The 17,458-nt window shown below is 44.3% G+C and overlaps 1 protein-coding gene across 32 annotated transcripts in view; it reads left to right on the top strand.

Moving 5' to 3' along the window:
- Positions 1-1,867: 1,867 nt before the first annotated feature.
- Positions 1,868-17,458, top strand: part of Sgip1 (SH3GL interacting endocytic adaptor 1) — a 197,482-nt gene continuing 181,891 nt past the window's right edge. For 5 of the 32 annotated variants that reach the window (XM_087904783.1, XM_087904782.1, XM_087904781.1 and 2 more), the window contains exon 1: positions 2,877-3,215. In XM_087904783.1, coding sequence (XP_087760909.1) covers positions 3,206-3,215 — 10 coding nt within the window. In that variant the 5' untranslated portion in view covers positions 2,877-3,205. Of the gene's footprint in view, positions 2,218-2,876; positions 3,216-17,458 lie in introns of those variants that run through there. The other 27 variants (XM_087904798.1, XM_087904797.1, XM_085686326.2 and 24 more) reach the window with 9 other exon arrangements.

Below are 17,458 nucleotides of genomic sequence, written 5' to 3'. Positions count from 1 at the left end.
TACCTATAAATTTTATGATTTCTTTTTTGTTTGTTTGTTTGCTTTTTGAGACAGAGTTTCTCTGTAGCTTTGGAGCCTGTCCTGGAACTAGCTTTTGTAGACCAGGCTGGCCTTGAACTCACAGAGATCCTCCTGCCTCTGCCTCCCGAGTGCTGGGATTAAAGCACCCCCACCGCCCACGTCATGATTTCATTTTTAGCAGTCAAATGATATTCCATTGTTCAAATTACCATATTTTCCTTCTCCATTCATCTGTTGATGGACATTTAAGTTCTTTCCAATTTCTAGCTATTGTGACTATAGCAGTTGTTGTATCCTCAGAGTTATATCAAAATTTAAAAATTGAATTTTAAAAAATATTTTTCCCATTTCCTTTGTTGTCAGATAATTTTGGTGTACCTTAGTTGTATTTCAAAACGTAGGTCTTTATTAAGTAGTACAAGTAGTTAATATAAATTTATTGAGCACTCACAGAGGTATGTATACCTGGCTCCTTGGAAAGGTATGGTCCATTGAGCATGCCATGTTTTTAGATATAAGTGGTCAGTAAGTAAGAAGTACACCCCCATGGAAAAGTTCAGCATTTTGTCTGCATGTAGTGTGAGTATGCACATACAGTTTCTCAAGTCTGCTGTATGGAGTCAGTGTGCATTCTGGGTGGCTCTGTGACTCTGTGACTGAGTCCTTTTGTACTTGATACACTGAGCAATGCCTGTGGGACATATTGCTCTGTTACATAGCATCTCACTCATATCTGTTCTGAAAACAGTGTCCATCCTTGACACCCTGTTTGCCTCTTCTGTAAACATGAGGGTTTCATGTTCAGGATTGTTTGCCATCTATCTAAACTTGCCTTACTCTATCTTCCCCAAGGTTAGTCTCAATTCTGGACATGGGAATAAGTCAAAGGTAGTGTTTGTCTTACATAAATCCACCATGAGGTTTCATCAGCATGGCTCCATGGATGGGTCCAGAGAGTGAACAACAGTCGGAGCCGAGTCAGTCAGAGTCCTTCCCTGGACAGAGATCTAAAGGGGGCAAGAGATAATAGCTAGACCCCTGATCACGTGAAGAAAAGAGCAATGACGCACCGCAGCTTTTAGAGCAGATCAAGTGATTCTTACGGCATGTTTTATTGTGTAATCTCCTTCCTTTTAAAACCCTCCTGCCTCATAGACACGGAAAGATTCACAAGCAAGAGCGTCTCTCTAGAGACTTTACTTTTGAAATGCAGAGGTCATTGAAATATGTGTCCTCTAGGGGAAAACAATGATTATTTTTCAATTAAGAAAATCCTGTAAGTTGCTAAGGAACTGAGTTGCTTTTTGATTTTGGCAAATTTGCTTCTTGCTTGGCCTCCTTTAGATGTGGCCTTTAGCATTTCACAGCCACCGGTATCCCATATTCCCTTGGAAGAAATCCGGACTATGTCGAGATGGGTAATATTGACTGAAGGTGTTATAAAGGCTCAGCACTGTTGCTGTTAGAGACTCAGACCCGATCTTCAATAAGGGAATTCTTGTAACCCCAATCCTGCTATTCCCTGTTTTAAAAAGACCTTTCTCTTGCCTCTGTCTCCCTTCATCATTTTCTCCCTCCTTCTCATAGGCCTCCCCTAATCGATTCCCTTTATTTATGCTTGGCTGTCTGGTCTGGTTAAACCTAGGATCGCAGAACAACGAGCCTGCGAGTCCCTTTGAAGGACTCGCAGGTCTCTGGAGAGCAATCAGGTGACAGACCCTCAACTCAACCAGACATTGTGTCTGAACCTTTCCAGGGCAGGCATCCCATCCCAGCAAGTTGCCAAGCCCCGGGCTCCGCCCACTCTTCCAGCGCAACCTGGAACGGTTGCCACCCTCTGGATTTCCTCCGGGGTTGAGCTTCTGGGCTCCGAGACGACTCAAGATCGCAGGAGGCGCGTCTCTCCTAAAACCCTGTAGCGGGGCTACAGTTGGCAGCTGTAGCCGAGGCTGCAAGAGAGGTTTCCCACCTGGGGCCGGCGGCGGCCCAGCTCTGCAGGAGGACGCGGTGGCGGCAGGAGTGGCGGTGGGACCCGCAGCCCGGGGTCGCGGCTGCAGAGCCCAGTGCGTGGGAGGAGACAGCGCTCTTACGCCTGCGGCGGACAAGGCTTAGGCTTCTGCCTTCAGCCCCCTCTCCCGCCTCTCGCCCCAGAAATGAGCTGGAGCATCGCCGGTTTGATTCCAGAGCCCGGATCGGGTGGGTTCTTTTGTTTCTTTGTTTTAATGACAGTTCCCAGCCCTTGGGCATGTCATGCGCCATTAATTTCCTGCCTCTTTTCAAGGCAGCTGGGGTGAATTTTTTTTTTCTGCATCATCCTTTGGGGGATGGTTGTTTATGATGTGACGTCAGCGGATTGATTTTTCTCTCGTGAATGAGAGAGGGAGAGACACACAGAGAGACAGAGAGACATAGACAGGGAGACGGGGCGGGGGGACGGGAGTGGAAGGAGAGAGAAAGCACCAGCCAGCCGCAGATGACAGATGTGCGCAGAAGCCAGGTGCTGACATTTGAAATTCCTTCAGGTCAATATGAGGTTGGAATGGAAATGTAAAAGTGCCTTGCCAAGACCTGGAATTAATGAGAAGATTTTTTTCTTTTAAAAAAAATAAATAAAAGAGAAAAACAAACAAACAAAAAAATCCCCTGGGCAGCTCAGCTTCCTGGGCTCCTTTCTCCTTGGCGTCCCCAGTCGCGGTGATCATCGGGCGCCCGGGAGCCGCAATAGGCTTGCGGGGACCACGAGGAGGGGCGGGGGAAGTGCGTCACCAGGTGGGGAAGGGGTTGTGTTTTTGGAGAGGAGCGGGAGGCGGTGGGGGTGGCGAGGAATGGGGACGGGAAATGGGTTCCGTGCGCTCTCCGGGGGTATTGTGTCAGGAGATGCAGGCTGGCTACCATGTGACGCGGTCCAGAGCTGAAGGGATTGGCCGAGGCAGTGCAGGCGGTGCAGCTCGCCGGCTTGCTGTTCGCTGCCTTTCTCTCTCAGCATCTTCCTGGGAGCTTGTAGGTGAAGCAGCACCAGCAGCATCCATGGCCTGTCGTTCGGGTTAACACTGTCTCCTTTGGCTTGGCAGTAAGCAGAGCAGACCTCAGCAGCGGCATTGTGTGGACTTAGCTGGGACCTGGAAGCATATCCTCCTGTGTTTTTTCTGACTCCTTGGAAATTAAGGAATGCAATTCTGCCACCATGATGGAAGGTAGGATTCCCTCTGCTGTGGTTGGCTGACTCCAGGCATGATTTGGGTAGACCAGTATGGAAGAATGCATGCAGCCGGTGACTGTGTCCAGAACCTGACTGCCAGGGTGTTTGCGAGCAGCTAAGACAGCTTGCTCGCCACCGGCCAGGGCTTAGACTAATGGAATCAAACCACAGGGTTTCTGCCTAGCTCAGAGCCTCCACAGCTCCCAGCTCCTTTGAAAGAGAAAAACCTAAGTGTTTGCAGGGAGCTGAGACAGCTAGGAAGATGCTCACAGGCCAAACAAGTTGGGGAAAAAAAGATAAGGATTTGTGTGTGTGTGTGTGTGTGTGTGTGTGTGTGTGTGTGTGCATATGTGTGTTAGATTCCTGAAAGCACGCTGGTTAAATCTTAGCAGTGGAAACTTGCTTTCAGAAATTGACATTAGACAGGAGAGGTCATCGACAGAGTTTTCCACACGCTGTCGTTTTCAGTGAGCTGTTTCCGTGTCTCAGAAGATATTTTGATCTCTAGGGTTTGCATTATGATATTGGAGCGAGGGGTGCAACAAATTTGGTTCATAAACTGGAGTTTTATGGGGGCTGTCACTGCACCATAATGAGAGATCTAAGAAAAACACCTGGGCCTTTTGGCTCCTTAATCAGGATCATACCAGTTCAGAACGGAGAGGGCCCTTAGCTAAACATCAAATGGTTATTTGCTGAGTATCTTACTACATTAAGTGTGAGGAGGGATTTTCCCTGCGAGATGCTATTTAAACTAGGTATTATTCTACTAACTTGCCCTTTCTCGCCTGAGATAGTGACAGCCAATATCACCTCAGCAAAAGCAACAAATTGGTCAGAGAAGAATCAGGGAGCTCTACGCTGGCTTCGATTTTCTGTTTTCTCACTACAGGATGGTGCAAAACTCCTGGCCTTTGCTAAGACAGGCAGAAATGTTGCACCCAGGCTGGATTTTATAATACAGAATCCAGTGCATAATGGCTCTCAAATAAGCCATTGAGATGAAAAAGAGGCCACATAAGCCATTGAGATGACTAGAGAGGCCACATTTAAGTCAAGGTCTGTCTTACCAGTTGTGGCTGCGCAGTGGGCCTTAGAAATTCACTAAACTGGAATAAAAGGAAGACGGTTTCTGTAGAACCTGCAATGTGGCCTGTACTCATTTGGCGGAAATGAATCTCAATCTCTCTCTCTCTCTCTCTCTCTCTCTCTCTCTCTCTCTCTCTCTCTCTCTCATATCATGTCAAATGTCATTAGTCTGTGAAGAATTCTGGGGCAGAGGCAGAAGCTGGCAGATTTGGGGAAGTGGCCTTAAAAGGAGTCAGGATATCATTCTGTTTAGAGCCTGCTCTCGTTTTCAGAGAGCTAAGTGATAATTGTTAAGACTAAGATTAAATCGGTTTTAGTTAATTCAAAATGAATTTAATCTTTGAATAGCAAAGAAAGACCATCTGAAAGAGTACAGCTTACGTAGTTGTCAATTCGAAGCCCATATGACTTACCTTCATCGGAAGAAATAATCTTGTCTATAGGCGTACCATGTTTTTTCAGCTAAATTTTATGTGGGGTCTGTTAACATGCACTGCATACATTCCAGTTCAACTCTAGCCTTCTATAGGGAATTGGAGGACCTGTCCTTTTACTCTCGCCTTGAATCTATCCCATGAGTTACCTGGGGCTGGTAGCATGTCCGGACGCTCATTAGTGCTTCTCCTGGTAATCAGGTCTGTTGTGCCATCGAGAACGCCAGCTCGAAGCTCTGAGATAAAGCTTATCTGAGCTGCAGGAACTGAAAGGGGAGCTCTAACAAAGACTGGTGCTGGAGCTGAAGTAGCACCACGGTTAGCTTGCCAAATTTATCTCGTGGAGGATGCTATCTTCGCACTGGTTGGGATCAGAGGTGACACTCTGGGCACAGTTGTTTCTATGGAACCTTTCGGGGAGCAAGAAGACAAGTGTGCCCCCCTGCTTTCAAATTTCATGTGAAACTAATAAATGCTCTCTACCCATAATTCCTATCTGAATGGTCTCCTATTAATTGTTCAGTGACCTTGGAAAAAACTGGTAGGAGCCTTAACCAGAAATCTCTTTGCCTGGCAGTGGCCTTCCAACCACGATGCCAGTCGTTTTCAGCAATGTCTGTGTAGATTTCCGATGCTGCATCCCAGAATTCCTCCTCTAAACTGCTCTTACTCTGAAGATGTGATTTGGCAGTTATGTCCACCGAACTTGCCTCGACAGAAAGCCAGGCTGTTGCACAAACCACAGTCACCTTGGAACCCCCAAAAGGTGCCCAGAATGCTGTCTGCTGAAATGCCGGTGTGTACAGTGAGGTTGCACAACCGAACGTCTACACAGTCTGTTCTCAACCAGTTCCCGTGTGCTACATACACACAGTCACACATGCATGTGCAGCCATGCACATAAACACAGTGCTAAAGAGGAGAGGCTGTAGTTTGTACTTCTGTGTGCGTGTGCATGCACGCCGCTGTCCTGCTGCAGTGTTTCTGTCTACTGCTTTGAGGAAGCATGCAGGGCAACTTTTCCGTCCCTCCTCTGTTTGGTGGGAAACAAGAATAAATACGTATTTAGTCGAATAGCTCATGGCTTCGATTCATGCGTGTGTCTGTTTGGAACAGGATATAGGATTTCTTCCCCCAGTGTCTTTCAGAAGGCCTAGTCTTAGATGAGGAATGGTACCACCTCCTTCTTGTTCTAATACTGCGAGAGGCAGCATCGTAACTGCAGGCTCTGTTTACAGCTCACCAGCGGTGTGTGTCTCCATGGCTCTATTTCAGTTATTCTCATGCAAGCAATACCTTTTAAGAGACTTGATTTGTTGCTTCCTGAATTCTCTGTTTTTTGACAGCGGTGGCTACTGAGTTGTTTCTTTGTTGAGGGAAACTACATGATGCTGCTTGGAGGCAGTGTGGGAGTGAGGGACGAGGTGGTAAGCAGAGGACACTGGAGCTATGGGTCTGCGCAGTGATGCTAACATGCGGTCAGTGTGGTTAGGGCAGCAGGTCGGGGGCTATTCTTTGATAGGTTATCATTAAAAATCTTAAATGGGATTAAATAAAATCTTTCCTAAGAGAACTGAAAGTAAGCGAAGGTCCATGGAAATCTTTTTATTTCTGAAGCTGATAAGTACGATTCTTGTCCCATGCAGAACTAATTAAGTGTTCTATGTTTCGATTTCCATCTTCAGGCTCCTAGGTGTTGCTGTATTCAAAACATCACCTTCCCCGTGCCAATGGTTTCATTCTGTAGGACAACTTTGAAAGGAGAAGGCATGCTTTTAAGGATTTAGTTTAAATTCAAGGTGACGAATATGTTTTAATTTATTTGCTGGTCACAGGCATGTCTGCATAGGTGCCTTCTTAATCAAACATTTTATGATACTTTTTCCAGATTTAAAAATATTAAAAATAAGGCATTGTCACAGGAAGAAAAATACCCACAGTAGAGGAATTTGAACTTAAGTCTGTTTAACGAAACTCATGATTTCAGCTTCTAAGAACTTTTTCCTTTTTTCTTTGTAGAGGAGCAGGCATGTCAGCCACCCTGAAAAGCAAGCCTTTGTTTCTGCAGTTGCACATTCTGTTCCTCTCTGCTTAAAATATGACTGCTGGCAGAACCTTCTCATTCCTTATTAGTGCTTTTTATGCCCCCAAATGATTACTTAGATGATTTTTGTCCAATTTGAGATTAGCTGAACATCTGTTGCTGCAATGAACCTGTAAACTCTAGAAATGGAATTTTCTATTTGGAAAATTCTTTGATGTGATAATAAAAAAAGGGAACAAAGCCTTTTGAACAAGAGTGCTCATTTTATAGTTAGCGCATAGGTTTTAGAGAGAGTGCCTCAAATGCTCCTGATTCCCCTCCCTTAAATGGTGAGGTTACTTTAATAATTCTAAGTGTACATCTGAGATTCTGATACACACTCCATCATTTACGTAACTTCTCTCCACCTTCAGGTGCGAGTTGGGAAGAGACTGTTAGTTCTTATCCAGCCCCACTGGGCAACTTCAGATCTCTGAAAAGAATGTGTAGTCATAGACTAGTCCACCAGCAGCAATCAGCCCAGCTTCTGACTGAATGCTAAATCCTTGCCGTAAACACGACAGCTACCACAGCGATACAGCAGAAGAGAGTGATGGCCTTCAATGTGGCTTTAATTTCAAGTATTGCTTTTGGATATTGCTGTGAGTCTTCCCACATGGCTTATCTAAGTCAATTATTAGCACAGGAAACTTAATTAGAAGAAAACGAGGAGCTAGAGACAAAATTTGAAAGCATCTCCAGAAACTATTTTACATATGAAGCTTTAGAGACTTGTGATAATACTTTCGGTTTTCAATTATGTTCAGTTTGACTTTCCAGTTCCATTCTTGTGACTTACCCTTTCTTAATTCCACTTTATATAGGAACCACTGTCCAGTTGAAAGGTCATTACATAAATTCCCAAACGGAATGAAGACAGGGGGAGATTTTACTGAGATGGCTAGAAAGGAATTGGAGATCATATTTAATGGAGTATGGTGTGCTTTAGCTTCTGTGTCTTAGAACCCTTTATTGAAATTGGCCATGTGAAGAGGTGGTCATGGACAGAAAGGAACAGGAAGCGTGTTGAAGACAGGGTCCCCTGGGGAGAAAGCAGAGGTGGCCAAAGGCATTGGGACTAGCCTGTCTGTGCACTGACCATCCATATTACAATGGGTGCAGCATAGCTTACTTACCAATAAAACAGCTACTAAAGACGTATTATAGATATGGAAGGAGTGAGACGCTATTCTTGGCATCTGAATATTAGCTCATTGCTTCTGTAGGATACTAGAAATATTCTATATTTGAAAATACTTATTTATAATATGTAAAGCATATATATTTAAGTGTAACATGAAAGTCGGCTTGTTGGGTTCCTACCCGCTTCCCACAACCGTTTAGCCCCAAAGAAAATCACACAGAGGTCTCCATAATTTATAAGCTGATTGGCCCACTAGCTCAGGCTTCCCATTAGCTCCCATGACTCATATTAAACCATTATTCTGATCTATTTTAGCCATATGGCTTGGTACCTTTTTCAGCATGCAGGTCACATCCTGCTTCCTTGGTAGTCTGTACAGGACTGGGAGGAATCAACTTCCTCCTTCCCAGAATTCTCCTGTTCTCCTCGCATCACCTCTACTTCCTGTCTGGTTTTCCCACCTATACTTCCTGCCTGGCCAATCAGCGTTTATTTAAAACATTATTGACCGAATACAGACTATTCTCCCGCACTATTTAAATATCTAATATCATGAACTTCCTTGTTTGAAATTTCCATTCTTTTCATTTTCATTTCTCTTTGAATCCAGTCTGCATGAGTTTGCATGCTCTAGCCTGCTGTCTTCTTCAGGTTCAGCTAGTACTTCCTTAACATTGATAATCATACTACATGCCTCTTAGTATTTAGAATTGACTTCTTCCTCCACCCTAGCTCTTGCTTTGCAAATATCATTTTTCATAGCTTGTAGAATAACTAATTCTCTTAGGATTTCTGCAAAACCTTCACTCCTCATCAGGATTTCCCTTTTGTTCTTGTTATCCCCAAATGCCAAACACAGTTTTGGGGCCACGAAGTCCCAACGCTGAAGTTACGACTTGAAGGAAAGCTCTTAAAGTCAGGTATCTGGTCTACCATGTTCACCTCTGTAGCTTTCATACTTAGTGGAGGCCTAAAACGTTTATTCATTGAATGAATGAACAAAACTAGATAGAAATAAATAGCCCTTTGAACTAAATACTGTACATGGCACATGTGAAAAATAAATGCTCAAATTTATGTTCTCACTAGAGACACACAACTTACAAACACAGCACAATTAGGAAATTAGACAGTCTTATAAAGTGCTAAAAGAGGTCATTCATTTGAGACTATGCTCTGAGCTTGAATTGTTTGGGTAATTCGTCCCAAAGAAATGAGTCCATGATAGAAAGAGACACATTGTGCTACACCTATTCAAATAAATTCTGAGTCAGTTTTATCAATACACTGGATGCCCCCCTGATATTGTGCCTTCCCTTCTTCCATTTTCCCTCCACCATTCCCTTCCTGTGTTCTTTCTCCTCTTTTCTGCTTTAGTACCAAGCCTGGCTATGATGGAAACTAGCTTAAAATGGGTACATAAGTATCAATGAGTACACATTTGGGCAATGTGCTGGTCTTTGCAATGAGAGCATCATAGAATGTGAGGTTTTGCAGATGCCAATTTATTTCTAAATGGAGAATTTTTCTATCTTAGGAGTTTAGTGTGTTCATCGAACTTCTGGAGTTTGGACTTTTGTATCTGAAAAGTATGGTTCCAGAAGTCATACTTGAGTGTGAATCTCAGTGCTGGGACTGCTTGGCTGGATGCCCTGAGGACATCGCTTTACATTCTAGGCTGTGTTTCCTCATGACAGAATGAGATGATTGATCTGTCCTGTATCTAGAGTGCCCAGCTCGAAGAACCTATTGCCACTGCTGAATGATTGGAGTCTCCCACATTTTCTCCCTCCAAGATTGAGCTTCAAGACTAGACTCCTCTTTCTCCAAACTCAAAATGTATGCCTGGCACATAGTGAACTCAAATGCATTATTGTAATACTTTTCTGTTGTTTTTCTGTATGCATGCCACAGGTTAGTTTGCATCTTTGCTGTACTAGAAGACAAAAGCATCTATGTACCTGTCACCTATAGAACCTAATATAGAACATTTTTATCTATTAAAATTATGTATAGAACTAGTAAAAACATAGAGAATAAGTATCTGGAGGACAAAGCCATGAATGAAACATCTCTACCACACCTCTTCCCTCAAGAGCCAAGGAATATCACAGGAGAGGAGGTAAAAAGAGCCAGTGGTTAGGGAGTACCAGAACACAACTGTGTCTCCTGGACATGACAAGATCAATACACTGATGGATACACAGTAGCTATGGTTGCCTGTTGTTGTGGTTTGAATAAGAGTGGCCCCTATAGACTCATACATGTGTGTGCCTAGTCTCCAGGGAGTGGCACTGTCTGAAAGGAATAGAAAGGTTAAGAGGTGTGTCTTTGTTGGAGGAAGTGTGTCCTTGTTGGAGGAGGTGTGTCCTTGTAGGAGGAGGTGTATCCTTGTTGGAGGAGGTGTGTCCTTGTTGGAGGAGGTGTGTCCTTGTTGGTGGAGGTGTGTCCTTGTTGGAGGAGGTGTGTCCTTGTTGGAGGAGGTGTGTCCTTGTTGGAGGAGGTGTGTCCTTGTTGGAGGAGGTGTGTCCTTGTTGGTGGAGGTGTGTCCTTGTTGGAGGAGGTGTGTCCTTGTTGGAGGAGGTGTGTCCTTGTTGGAGGAGGTGTGTTACTAGGAGTGGACTTTGAGGTTTCAAAAGCCCATGCCAGGCCAAGTCTCTTTGCCAGTGGATCAGGATATAACTCTCAGGTACTGTTCTAGCACTATGCATGCTGCATTGCCCTCTGCCGTGATGATAATGGACAGACCCTCCAAAACTATAAGCAAACTCACAATTAAATTCTTTCTTTTATAGTAATTGCCATCATCATGGTGTCTCTTCACAGCGATAGAATACTAACTGAGACACCTGTGTAAGATCTGCACAAGAGTAAGCCAATCAACATTTCCATACTTATGACAGTTGGATTTTTAGGAGGCTGGGAATCATCAGGCCAATACACCAAAGGACTGATAATAGTGCCTCTTGGACTTATTCTTCCCACACTTTTAAGTCAATGGATGTATGTCATATTCTTGTCTTCGCTCTCCATTCCAAATCCACGGAGCTGAACATTCAGCTAAGCTTGAACATATCCAATAAAGAGAGGTTATACAACAGGATAAGACTCTTTCAGAACCAGGATCGCTTGTCAAATGATGAGCTCTTGGCTGTGTCTCAAAGGCCTTTGCATAAGGGGGGAAGGAGATGAGAAGCCACTACCCCTCTCTGAGGCATCACTGATAGTTCATAACTGCTAGGGGAAGGGAGTCGGGTTTCTTTAGGGGTGTGGTCCTTGGTTGATAGGCCATACTCCAGTAGATGTCCCCACATCTGTGTGTATATAGACAGCACGATTTGGACTCATCGAGTTATAAAAATGATTTTTGTGTTTCGTTTAAGAGGATATGATGTTGTGAGTGGTGGGGGGGATGGGAATGGATATGAAAGGAGTTAGATGGAGGAGCAGAGAACGAATGTGATCAAAATTCATTGTATGCTTGTATGAAATTCTGGAAGAATTAATAAAATTATTGTATTCCTAAAGCAATTCATTTAAATGAGCATATGGTTTACAACTTAGGTATTGGATGCATACTAGTTGCCAGGCAACTTGTTCAAGGTGCAGTGCATTCAGTGGTGAATGATTCAACTCAAAATTTCCTCAGGTCTACTTGGAGCTTTTCGATTAGTCTCAGGTACTATACTTACACTAAAAACAAGAGAGGAAAGGAGCCAGCTGCAGTCACTGTCTTTAGAAACCTGGAGTCTGGCATCGTGCCTAGTGAGACACTACCTTCTCTCACACATTGTAATCCCACAGCCTCTCTGTGTGGGAAAAAGAGCACCTGTGACCATGCTTATTACAAGCAGGAACCGGGGCACAGTGAGATGCAGTGGCTTTGCTAAGCAGAACAACTATGAGCATCATTAGCTAGACTTTGGCTCCCAGTCAAGAACTCTTTCTGGGCCTAGTGGTGTGACGGGGAAGTCTGGGCCTCCGACATGTACGCAGCAGGCTGTTGAGACTCAGTGTGGCATTTCCTCACAACTAAGGAAGTTGTTTTCGTCACCTAGCTTTGGTCCTTGGGATCAGTCATCAGCTTGAAGAAGGCCCCTAACTTAGCAGCGTGCTCTGTTCCTTTCAGTAGCACTCATTGTCTTCCCTGGACTTTATGGTGACAAGGGTCACACTGTGGTGTCACTCTTCCCAGGGACTCTAAACTTTCACAGCTTACGTCCTACAAAACATTTTATAGAAAACCTGCTTCTCACCATGAACAAAAGCCCCTTTCTCCCTTAGTGGAACAGCTCAGTTTTCTCTGGCCTCTTGTGAAAGCTTGGGCTATTATCATGAACATATGATAGCGCACACCATCATTTGAAGGTTAACCAAACTGGTCCAGCCTCGTTTTATAGTTGAGGAAACCAACGCCAAATGCGGCAACTTATCCAAGGGTCTTTATTCTCTCTGGAAGATAAATGAAAGTTCATTTTAGTCAGGAGTCCAAAAATGTGGATAGACAAAGACGGGGAACCCATGGTGTCTTTCAGGTTCAAAGGTGCTGAGGCTGGTTGGGCGACTGCCAAAAGACACACAAATGAATGTGTCCCTAGGGTCATCGTTCTACTGAGCACACATACAATGTGGCCATTTATAGCGCTTTCCTCTGTGAGCTTATGCACCTGCTGTCAGTGCCTGTGAAAAGAAGGGCAAGCCTTGAACCCCCCACCAGCTGTGTGACCTTGAGTGAGTGCTGGCACTGCCCCATACACGAGGTAGGAGCAGCGCTGGTCCCCACCTCCCAGAGTCATTTTGAAAGCATGCTGAGATGATGAATATGAAAATATCCGAAAGAGTCTGGTGCGCATGCACTGTTTCTCTGGGCTCTACCCCTGAGGTTACTAGTTCATTTCCAGAGGCTTAATGCTGCTGCTTGCCACTCTTCCTGTCATAGAGAAGGTTACTGCACCGCCCCTGCGGGCAGGCCTTACACATTTTTCCCTACCCACTTTTAATTCTTTAGCATTTTTTAGCATCCTTTATTCTGTGTCTCTGATAGGCTGCTCCGTTTTTGACCATGGCCGGCATCCTTAATCAATCCCAACTATCTTTTTCTCTGGCTTCAACAACTATCTTGACATCTTCTTCCAGGACACTTGTATGAAGTGGTTGGAGCTGGCACATGGCTTATCACTTGTGTGTTTCCTCCCATGACCTGTTTCCCAGAGTAAAAATAGGATGACTAAAACCAGAATGCGGGTGGTCTAGCCATGCATTCCCACACCACAGATGCTCTCAGTGAGTTATCGAAAAGGAGATGAAATATTGCCCATAGCACAAACTACAGCAACAACGGCAAGAAACGGCTAATCCTTCAAGCAGCGGAAGTTCCTGCTGTCATGCTGTGACTTTAACCTTCACGTCTCAGCTTCTCTTGTCCCTAGGACGGTTGGTGGAGGTACAAACCTAGTCACTAAACTCAGGTGACTGTTTGGAGTCCTTTCTGATTCCTGTCCCCACCCTCTCATTCTCAATGGGTTCTCAGAGTTGTAGATAACCCTTCCAGTCTTCTGGTCCCCCCACTAACTCATCGGACCAAACTTAACCATGTCACCTCCAGTGTAGCCGGTCATGACGGATGTGTCGTGCGAAGCTGCCCCTCGCAGGTGGTCTTTTCCCCTCACCGTGGCTCTTGCTGCACAGCACAGAACCCTTTGTGATTTTCTTCCCTTTACACACCATTCTCTTCTTCTCTTTATAGTAAAAAATCCAAGTTGGTGCTGAGCAGTCAAGGTCACACAAAAGTGCCCTCTTTATGTACGAGAGTTCCCCTTCTCCTCTCTGATAGAGAGATTCTTTCTCAGCTACCAAGGCTGGAGACTGCTGTCTTTGGTCAGACTGACCTACGTCAAATCTCAAGTCTGTGACCTCAGGAAGAAAGCGAGCGGATCTGTTTCCCCGTTAAGAATACGAAATTTGTGGTTGTAGTCATTTAACATGAAAAGTTTTAAGAATTAAGTCTGAAAGTGTACGTTACTAAGAGACCCCAGACCAAACCAGTGGAAAAAAGGGGAGGAAGAAATGGAAGGAAAGAGTCGGGGCGGGGGAGGGAGGGAGGTGTTGGTTTCAGAACTGGGCTGATATGGTTTGTGGAGACTGGCAAAACAATTCTGGGTCAGGCAGGGGCCAGTGCTGCTGTAGCCTTTGTGCCCAGTGTTGAGAGCCTAGTGAGTCTTAGATGCTGTTCTCTGTGGGCACAGACGTTTATGTCAGTCCTGTTCTTCATATAAAAATGAAAGACTGGGGCTGGAGAGATGGCTCAGAGGTTAAGAGCACTGACTCCTCTTCCAGAGGTCCTGAGTTCAGTTCCCAGCAACCACATGGCGGCTCACAGCCATCTGTAATGAGATCTGGTAGCATAAGTACACATAGAACATTGTGTACATAATAAATAAATAAATCTTTAAAAAAATGAAAGACTGCTTTGGCTAAACCTGCCTCACTCATTTTGATTTTCCCAGCGTTGGGTGTATGTCAGCATTCAGGTAGCATCCAATGAATGAACGAGCACTAGGAAGCAATTGCAGACTTTAGCAGAAGCAGCACCTAGCATGTGATTATTCTCAGAGTCAAAGGACTTAGCCTATGCAAGACATTTAGAAGATCCCTGGGGCCATAGTAAAGGCCCAGTGTCTGTTACTCTGCTGGGCTTTGAAAGGCTTCTGAATCGTTTAGAGATGTCGAGTAGTGTTCTGGGTTGTGTCCTCTCTGCAGCTCCAACATGCCCTCTGCCACGGATGATCCTGCAGGCTGAGAACCACACTCTGGTCCTAGCAGCATGTAGGACTGTCTCACTCATGTCTGCCCAATGCTTCAGATAGTTTGCCTCTGGTTTTGAGTAACAAGTTTTCACTGTTTGAACATTTGAACAAAGACAGCATCAAATCACCAAAAAGAGAGAGAGAGAGAGAGAGAGAGAGAGAGAGAGAGAGAGAGAGAGAAAAGAAAACACTGTTATGAAATGTCAACCATTGATACAGCTTACTGAGTGTGGAACCTGAGATCAGGAGACAGACAACCTGAGATTCTGTAACTTTCAGTGAGTCTTTCAGCAACATGGTAAAGTAAGCTGACTACATAAAACTTTTGGAAAATTAAATGGGATGGTAAAGAGTCTGCACTTGGCACTGTATGTGACATACTAAGTACATGCTCCATAAAGCATAGTGCTTAATTACTTTCTGAGCAAAATATATTTCTGTGCCAAATTCTAAACGTATATGTATATGCACATACCAACATATGCATACACTTGTGTGTGTATACACATATGATTTTTTCTCCATTAATTTGATTATAACCACTATTCTAGGCAATGTCTACACTTGGGAAGACAATGAGTTACAGAAACGACTTCTCAAATTCAAATTCTCACATTTCCACGTTTATGGGAACTTTTTCAAGTTATTTAACCTCTTCATGTCATGGTTTCTTCTTCTGCCCAAGATAATCACTACCTGAAAGTTATTATAAGGATTAGATTAATTCAATATTTAACAGGTATTATTACTATTATTATATGTTCCACACATGATCTTGAAGTAGTTTCCAAAAGTGTCATCGCTCTTGTTGGTTGTTGATAAGTTACATTATTGATGAGTTATGTCATTGTTCCCCTGTCATGAGACACTTAGATGGTTAGCAGAAGCTTAATTTGTGATTGAGTTAAAGTTGTTCGTGCCAACAAGTTGTGTATTACAATGTGAATCCATGGGTCTTGCTCAGTGGCTTATCAAGGTGAAGGGATAAGAGTTCTGTATCGTGTTCTGCTCCTGGCTTTGCCCAGTGGGTTTAGAAAAGCCAGTTCCCGTGGAAAGAGAAAGTAGTAGAAAGAGAGTTTTGTTTCGGTTAAAAACTACTCTGTCTGTTTTGCATTGCTGTTCATTAGTTGTGACAGGAGGCTGAGTGTACTGACGCCCCCTCTGCTGTCTGTGCGACTCGGGTGTGGGGCCACATCTCTGTGTTCTCATCCGTATCGTGATGAATATTTCGAGCATCCCTGACTTTGCCACCTGGACATTCAGAGGAAAGTACAAAATATATGGAAAGTATTATGAAACGTGAAACAGTGTAGAGATAAGATATAGCCTTGAGGATGTAATTTTCTATCATATCTTGGAGGCTTTGTTTTCCATTAAAGGCTTAGGTTCGATATTAATAATTCTTAAGATGTAATGAGTTTTAAGGTCTCTAATGAGCCCTTGCTGCTGGCACCCTTTCCCACATCCCCTGCCTCTCAGGCCTACAAACAGTCTTCATTTCTGGATAACAGGGGGTGTGCACCTTCCTATTGTGTTGAATTATTTATTAGATTGAGGGAGGCTATATATAACATTGCTAAGCAGGATAAAAATATTATTACTAATAATGGCTGTTTAGTGAGACAGTTTCGAATACAGTTGGGCCTGTGTGCAAATAAAATATACCTTGGCCCGGTTCCAAAGCCCAACACAGTTCTGAGTTCTACTTCAGATTTCAGGTAGAGCGGATTCAGTCTAATCTACTCACTCAGAATGCCAGATCCAATTATTCAAACCAGATTTCTTCCCCTGACTCTTCTCTTGCCTTCTCCTTCATGGCAGCATACTTCAGTGTGGCTCACTGAAGACTGGAGCTCAGTGGGACCCGTGTGATACTTCAGTCAGGAATGTGCTCACCACACAAACATGAGGACCAGGGTCTGATCCCCGGGACCCACACAAAAGCTGTGTTTGTACTCTCAGCTCTCAGTGTGTAACATGCAAATCTTGGGGCGCCAACTTAACTGAAGTGGTGAGCGCCCGGGCAGTGAGAGCACTTGTTCTCATACACCAAAGTAAATGGTATATGAGGAGCGATACCCACAGTTGCTCTCTGGCCTCCACATACATGCATGCATAGTGCAGCCACACACATGAACCTGCACACACATGAACCTATGCATACGCACACATACAAAATGGTTCTTTTCACACTTGTTCTTGTTCAGCTTTTGGTTTAGGTACATTGGAAGTGTCTTGGTGACAGTGAATAGCCACAGGTCTAGATGAGAAGTGTCCAGAATGCACAGACCTACAAGATTAACAATAAGAAGACAGCTTAGCAAAACAAATAACTAGAAACTTAACTCCAGGTGATGCAGACAAAAACCAGTAAAACCCAAGGCAGAGTTTCATGCTGGGTGGTTGGGGAAGGAACCCTGGGCAGATGTGCACCAGCTGAGATGGCTCTATGGCATGACCTGTGAAGATCCAGGAAGAGACTATTTCGAAATTGAGAACAACAGACACGAGGGACTGGGCACTCAGAAAATCAATGAGCAGAAAAGGAAGCCAGTCAGGACAGGGAGAGGCAGGCTGGAAGATTGAGGTCAGGCCAGGCTTGGCGAGCAGTGGGAATGGATCTGGAATTTATTCTGAGGCAATGGAAAGCCACTGGCAGGGCTTAAGGAGAAGGTCATGATC

The sequence above is a fragment of the Myodes glareolus genome, chromosome 3, assembly GCF_982192425.1.
Source record: "Myodes glareolus chromosome 3, mMyoGla1.1, whole genome shotgun sequence".
NCBI classification, from domain to species: Eukaryota; Metazoa; Chordata; class Mammalia; order Rodentia; family Cricetidae; genus Myodes; species Myodes glareolus.
Note: the sequence above shows the minus strand (reverse complement) of the source record. Positions and strands in the feature narration are given on the sequence as shown.